The sequence below is a fragment of the Otolemur garnettii genome, unplaced genomic scaffold, assembly GCF_000181295.1.
Source record: "Otolemur garnettii isolate 467f Iridium unplaced genomic scaffold, OtoGar3 scaffold00025, whole genome shotgun sequence".
NCBI lineage: Eukaryota > Metazoa > Chordata > Mammalia > Primates > Galagidae > Otolemur > Otolemur garnettii.
Window position 1 is genome coordinate 12,803,817 of NW_003852420.1, and position 7,348 is coordinate 12,811,164.

General features: G+C 48.0%; 1 protein-coding gene and 3 non-coding genes across 4 annotated transcripts in view; all 4 read right to left on the minus strand.

Moving 5' to 3' along the window:
* The window catches only part of NOP56 (NOP56 ribonucleoprotein), a 5,810-nt gene extending 1,941 nt beyond the window's left edge, over window positions 1-3,869 (minus strand). Inside the window, exons 1-9 of the mRNA XM_012804072.1 lie at window positions 3,796-3,869; window positions 3,553-3,642; window positions 3,085-3,199; window positions 1,920-2,081; window positions 1,544-1,742; window positions 980-1,167; window positions 745-896; window positions 483-583; window positions 5-123 (exon numbers count right to left, since the gene is read on the minus strand). Of these exons, the coding sequence (XP_012659526.1) occupies window positions 5-123; window positions 483-583; window positions 745-896; window positions 980-1,167; window positions 1,544-1,742; window positions 1,920-2,081; window positions 3,085-3,199; window positions 3,553-3,642; window positions 3,796-3,798 (1,129 nt within the window). The 5' untranslated portion in view covers window positions 3,799-3,869. The remainder of the gene's footprint in view (window positions 1-4; window positions 124-482; window positions 584-744; window positions 897-979; window positions 1,168-1,543; window positions 1,743-1,919; window positions 2,082-3,084; window positions 3,200-3,552; window positions 3,643-3,795) is intronic.
* Window positions 336-421, minus strand: LOC111724746. The gene has a single exon (XR_002772984.1). It is a non-coding gene; the product is annotated as a small nucleolar RNA SNORD86 (small nucleolar RNA).
* Window positions 1,299-1,430, minus strand: LOC111724744. The gene has a single exon (XR_002772982.1). It is a non-coding gene; the product is annotated as a small nucleolar RNA SNORA51 (small nucleolar RNA).
* On the minus strand, window positions 2,210-2,280 carry LOC111724748. The gene has a single exon (XR_002772986.1). It is a non-coding gene; the product is annotated as a small nucleolar RNA SNORD110 (small nucleolar RNA).
* Window positions 3,870-7,348: the final 3,479 nt, after the last annotated feature.

A 7,348-nucleotide genomic window follows, 5' to 3' on the forward strand; every position in this document is an offset into this window, starting at 1 on the left:
ATACTGCATTTGTTTGCCAGGTATCGGGAGATTCGGCCTTTGTTCTTGGCAGCTGCTCGGCCAATGAAGGTGGAGTGGAAAATGAGTCCATATTTTGGTGTGTTACCCCTTGTCTTCAGGGCTCTGAGAGAATATTCAGCAGAGAGTTTAAAATCAGAAATGTCAACCCCATTAGCCAAGGTAACTCACCCAGTTCCCCAAATCCCCAGAATGAGTCTCAGGACAGGCTGGGTCTTTACCCCAATACATGCCATGCCAACCCATAGCTCCCAGAGGCAGAGGAAGGCATCCAATGTCGCTGACCTGGAAACTTGGTCCCTTTGCTGGGCCCTAGGAATCACTCAGACACCAGGACTGGCCATCACCCCCATAGCACAGGGCTGTATAGGTCAGGGAGCCCTGGGCAGCCATCACTGTGATCCCCAAACAAGCAGCGGGCACCAGAAGTGGCACCTGAGTATGAGCAGGTGCCTCACTGGTACCTGAACAGGGCCTTTTCAGCCCCAAGGATCTGCACTGTGGATGCTGGATACTTGGCCAGGTTGGTGAGGCTGCCAGCATGAGCGATGAGACGTGCACCTACCTAGAGAAAGTCAAGGAAGGAGTCAGAAGCTCTAACTGCTGACCTGCCAGCTGCATGATCCCTATTCACCTCTTCCCCATCAAGCACAATGGAAAGATACTGTGGGTCAGGAAACACAGCAGTGCAGATACACATGTAATACCCCCATTCCCATGACACACCGCTTCTCCAATTAAGGCTGACAGGCTGGGGGCTACTTGGCTCATCTTGGAGCGTAGGTAAGTGTGGAGGCTCTGGCGGTACTCTGACAAAGACACCACGCGGCTGGAGAAGCTCTCAATGTTTATCAAGTCAATGGCAGATATGTCCATACCTAGGAAACATCAAGAGTTTGAGTACAACAGTCAGCCGTTTAGGGCCCTACTCCTTATGTAGGCTGCCAGGCTCTGTACTGACCCATGGAGGACCGTGAGGCATCTAGAATAGCCTTAGCTTTGGCTCCATCCATCGTTAATTCCTCCAGCTTCTCCAGCTTTTCCTCATTCAGCTCCCTTCGGTTTCCAATAAACTGGGCAACACGGCAATACGTGGCATTGTCATTGATGATCTTCACCAGTTCCGGAAAGTGATACCCATACCACTCCCTGCAAAGAACCATAGTCACTCCCAGCCCAGCTGCTTCATCTTAAACAACAAAGCCATAGCCTCAGCTCTCTCCATACTTATTCTCTGCCTGGAGGAAACACAATACATTAGATTCAAATCCATCTCAACTCCATGTTCCCCCATTCACAATACAGACCAGGCATGGGGCCTGGGCTGGGGTGTACACAGGGTAGATTTATTCTGCCTCCTTTTTCTATACAGTCAGTGTAAGAACACAGCCTGTGGTAAGCACCAGGAGGTCCAGCTTCAGCCCACATAGTTCTACCCACAGGAGTTGTCAGTCCTGATCAAGATTCTAAATTAGCTCAATTACAGGATAAAGACTCCACTGATAGGAACAGCCCATGCACTTACCTGACACGCATAGAGAAGGTATTGATGTCTTTATCCAGCTGATCCAGGAGACTAATGGACTGGATGATCATATTGTCCACCCGGTTCACATTAAACTTAACTTTGGCACGAGAATAGCTGTGTCCCAGCCCTAGTTGGGCTTTGCAAGCTGACAGATCAGTCAGACCCTTCACCAGATTATGGAAGTGCAGACGAACTCCTAAGAGGAGGGTAGGACTATAAGCAAGGGCTCTGAGCAAGCTCCTGCACTCAGGAGCACCAGCAAGTAGGCGGCCTTTCCAGATGCAAGCATAGCACCCTAGCAGATTTCCAGCAACACCCCCCCCCCACCGGAAAAGGTAAGGAATGGCAGAAGCATAACATATGATGGTCTCACCTCGCAGGATCTCAGCTATCACGCCTCCAGTCTGGCAGTTGTACCCTAACTCCTCTTGTATTGCAGCACCGATCTTGGGATCCCCAACCCCCAAGAGTACTTTCTTCTTTTTGGATGGCAGATGGGTCTCCAAGAGCAGACGCAGGTCCTCATGAACAACACCTCAGGGCACAAAGAACACAGCTCCCACTAACATGCTCAAGGATGCAAGAGGTATCACCCCTCAGCTGACTATGCTGGTCTGGTGGCGCATGATGGAATGGCATGCCTAGATCCCTCCCCTTCAGGCATTGCTCAGAGACACAGAGACATCAGTGACTGCACTCAGGGGATTGACAGATAAGAAAAGTCATCACTGCAAAGCCTGGCCCAACTGGGGAGGTGCTGCCTTCAGGTCCAACACCACATATGAAACGTAACTGAAGCTATAACACACCCTTAGACATTTATTACCCAATTTGACTTCTGGGAACAAACCATTCTTCTGGTTTACGTTTATCTAAACTGCCCTTTTCAATGAATTGAAAGATACAGCACAGAATCAGGCATTTCATTGGGTTTAGGAAAACTTAGGCACAGGTGGGTATTAAAATAGCCCCCTCTATTTCAATAAGAATCATTTGTCACTATAGTACCCAAAAGAAATATCTGCTTCCTGGATTGTGTGCTTTAAATGTGAAACAATTGGTCTGTTACAGTTTCCAGATCTTGAGCTCTGTGAAGACAATTTTTTTTTTTTTTAAGAGCAGTCTCACTTTGTTGCCCTCAGTACAATGCTGTGTGTCATAGCTCACAGAAATTCTTGGGCTCAAGCTATCCTCTTGCTTCAGCCTCCCCAGTAGCTGGGACTACTGGCACCCACCACAAAGTCCAGTTATTTTTTAGAGAGGGGGGTCTTGGTCTTGTTCAGGCTGGTCTCCAACTCATGAGCTCAAGCAATCCTCCTGCCCTGGCTTCCCAGAGTGCCAGGATTAGAGGTGTTAGCCACCAATGCCAGGCCTGAAGGCCATTATTTTAAATTACATCCTGTCCATTTCTAACACTGCCTAGCGCTTACCAGATTTACAGCTAGCGGAAAAAAGGTTAAGTACCATCACAAATCTCCTAGGAAGGTAACGTAAGCAACTACACGTATCTTATCCCTCAGGAATACTTAGCGACTTACCCTCAGACACTGCATTGGCATTTTCCAAGGCAACCTGAGATGAGGCAAAGGGACAAAAGGCCACTAGACGAACGATGTTGTGGAATTTGCCCAGGTTGAGCACGGACTCCTCCACCTGTAGGATGGGGGGCGAAAGAGATGAGTGGTTTCCTTGCTCTTGCCTCTGCAACGCAGTGAAGCAAAGGTTCTCAGCCCTGGACGATATTAAATTGTACCAGCGCTTAGGCCCCATATCCTGGCTTCTGCTCTAGTCGATAGAGGGGAGCCCGGGAGGCTTACTTCTCATTGATCCTACAGCGATTCTGACCATGATTCAAGGTAAAGCCCCCTGCGCTCTAGAGCTTTCCAGGCCCAGCCCCCCCCCTTCCCCGGCAAGAGCGGCCGGCCACGTGGGAGCGCGTGGTGCATGCTGGGACCCGTGCGGGCCGAGGGTCTGCGGCGCCCGCCAAGCCCACTGAGTTTACCCACCTGCGGCAGCAGCAGACTGATCTCCTCCACCTCCTTCAGTGCCAGCAGCGCGTAGCCGACGGCGTGCTCGAACAGCACGTGCAACAGTACCTGGAATGGAGCCGGGGCGCAAGCGTCAACGCAGCTTCAGCATGCGCCCAGCTCCGCTTCCGAAGCAGGCCCAGGGCCAGGCCCAAGGCCAGGACCAAATCCAGGCCCACACCACCACCTCCGCTTCGCCCGCGACCCGCAACCACTCCTCACCATGGCGCCCCCTCCTTGCTCCGCTCGCACTGCGGCTAACAAGCTCTGGCGCGCGGATCCAGGCTCCAGAGGCCACGCCCATTCTCATTCACCAATCAGACGCCGAGGACGGCACCATTCTCGGGTTTTTGCCGGGGCCCGCCGGAATGGTATCGCCCGGAGAGCGGGCGGGGGAGGTGCGGAGCGCGGGCGGGCTGTTCTCTTCCGGCTTCTGCAGCTGCGCGGGCGGGCGCGGTTGCCTGGGACGCGCGGGAGCGCGTCTGGCCTTGCTGGCCACAAGAAGGTTTGGGAAGGTCCTTTTCCAGATGATAGTCAGATCCCTCATGTTTTCGTCTTATAGATTGCAGGCAGCAGAGCTCAGTGAATCAGGGCGGGAGGCTGTGTGTGGGGCGCGGCGACCATCCCAGACCGTTGCGGAGCCGGCTCCCCGCAGCGCTGGCGGCCCCGGGTCCCAGACCCCTCCCTGCGCCCCAAGCCCCCAGGACTCTTTATTTTCCCCTCCCACTCGGTGATGACACCTCCAGATCACAGTAGATCGCGCTCCCCTTCCTCCTTCCCGGTATAGGAGCGGGGCCTGGGGCGTTCTGGCGCAGATTGCTGGAAACATGGCCCTCGCGACTGTCATTCCTGTTGAATGTTGTTTATTGTTTTTAAAATAACGTGGCAGGCAGTAACGTGGGAAAGAAAAAACGATCCCAGGTCTTTCTTGGTCTGTGTCTTGTTCCTGGGCTTAACGAGACCCATCTCCTTTTTCGGGGCAACGTGTTGCTTATCCGTTTTATGGCCCTAAGTCAGTGGTTCTCAACCTTCCTAATGCCGCGATATATTTTCATTGTTACAAAGGGGTCGCGACCCATAGGTCGAGTGAATTGTCGCTGCTTCCTTTGTCCTCCAAGGGTAGCTTTTGGGCACTCAGGCGACTATTTCGGAATTATTTTTGCCTTATTGATTAATATTAGAGTTATAAATCCAAAACTTGTTTATCCTTAAGTAGTATATACCCTAATAAATGAAAATCTAGGAATTTTTGTAACTTACAATTATACACCACATTTATAAACTTAATGTTATTTACTTAAACGACTCAGTTACTTGACGAATAAAATCCAAGTACCTAGTTCACTCTTATAAATCCGGTATATTAAACCTAAAACATGGTTGGTTAATCTCATTATTGCCTACAGATGTGGTTAAATTCTCCTACACACGTGGACTTAAAATTATGAATCACATGATTCAGATTTTAAACTGGAATTGCAAAATTAACTCATTACATATCGGTGCATTAAATTCTCTTTAATACTTAAAATACCAAATTAAACATGATTCCAAAGTATAATGGAAAATATAAATGCAATGACAACAATTTTGTTCATAATTTCTCTATCCTAAATCTTCCTGGGCTTACTAAAGTAGGGGTTTTCAAATGAGAAGTCAGAATCCTTTAATGGGTTGCAGAATTCAGTCATTCATAATCAACATTAAAAAGTAGGGTTGAAGAAAATAGGAAAGAAATAAGTATGCCATGTTGTAGAGGGTCAGGTGCAGTGGGTCAGGTGCAGTGGCTCAGGCCTGTTGGGGCGGCCATGTTAGGAAGATGGCTTGAGGCCAGGAAGTAGCATGAGCAAGAGCAAGACCCTGTCTCTACAAAAAATAGAGAAAATAGCTATGCATGATGTGGCACACCTCTGATCCCAGCTACTAGGAAGGATGAGACTTGAGCCCAGGAGTTTGAGGCTGCAGCGAGCTATGATGGCAGCACTGTACTTTAGCCTAAGTCAGTGGTTCTCAACCTTAGTAATGCCGTGACCCTTTAATACAGTCGCGACTCACAGGTTGAGAACCACTGGCCTAAGTGATAGAGTGAGACCCTGTCTAAAAAAAGAAAAAGTATATCACATACAGTAAGAGATTTCTAAAACTTGTCTCAACTACATACATTTATATACATAGATATATTTGTACATAGGGAAATATATATTGTTCACATATGTAAACCAAACACGTTTCTGTGTATTAGATCAGGATATAAAAAATCAAAGTCACCCAAAGAGCCAAATGATAACCACAGTCATCATTTGGATAGACTTGACTCCTCTGGCTACAAAGGAGCTGTAATGAAGTTGTTTGATGAATTAAAGAGATAGCTGAAGAAAAATACTTCAACGAGTGAGATACCAATGCTTGTGATGAGATAGGACTTTGGTGTAAATACTGTAAGTAGGCTGGATGCAGTGGCTCATGCCTGTAATCCTAACACTCTGGGAGGTTGAGGCAGGTGGATTGCTTGAGCTCAGGAATTTGAGGATGCTGTTGAGCTATGGATGACACCACAGTAACTCTACCCAGGATGACCAAGTGGGCCTGTCTCAAAAAAAAACAAAAAAAAACAAAACAAAAAAACCCACCAAAAGCATTCCTTGGCTTTCCTCACTGCCATCCTTTCCATGAAGTATCTGCCCCTGATACTTGTAATCCCGACCCCAGAAAGCATCTCTGCAACACGTGTTATAGAGCATCTATTCCTCCCCTTTGGGCTTTTTTCTGGGTTCGTTGCTCCTGTCTTGGTTCATGTCTTCCCTACCAAGGTAAACTTTTAGAGAAACTTTGGTTTCTCCTTTAAGCCATCTCCCTCTCTGGCAGAATATCCAATCATGTATTTGTGGGTGCTCACAGTGACATGCAGAGATGGGAAGGTTATGGGCCTTGGTATCCCAGGATCACCTGTGGTAGCTATTCTCCAACATTGGTTACCAGTGGTCCGTGTCTCCTGGTTTCAGGTCCTGTGTCCTACATTGACCTGAGCTGGGTCTGTGACTTGTTATAGCCGATGGTATGGTAGAAGTGATTCTGTGCTAGTTCCAGGCTTCAGCCTTTTACATTTGGGGAGACCTTGAGTTGCCTTTTAAGAAGTCCACCTATTCTGCTGGAGAGACCATATAGAAAGGGAGGGGCCTGAGAGACTACATGAAGAGAGACAAAGAAAGAGGAATAAAGGTCCAGCCTTCCAGGCATCCCTGCCAAGATAATGGGCATACCAGTGAAGCCTTTCTGTGTTTTCCAGCCCCTGCTACCATCTTAATGTGGCCACATGGGAGACCCCAAACAAAACCAGAAGAACTACCACCTGTGCCCTATCTATCCTTATTATGAAAAATAAGGTATTGTGGATTGAAGCTACTAAATTTAGGTGTGATTTTTTTTTAATTGAATGGTAACTGTGTACATTAATGCACTTCTGGGGTACAGTGTGGTGTTTTCACACACAATCTGAAACACTTCCATCAAACTGGTTAACATAGCTTTCATGTCATTTTCTTAGTTATTGTGTTAAAACGTTCATATTCTACTCATAGAAAGATTCACTTGTACCCTTGTAAGATAAACCACAGAAGTGAACCCTCCAATCCCCCTCCTGCCACCCATTCTCCCCTCCCCTCTCCCTCCCTCCTCCCCATATTCTTAGGTTGTTATTAGGTTATAGCTTTCATATAAAAGGTTTAAATTAATTTCATAATAGGGGTGTGTACATTGGATACTTTTTCTTCCATTC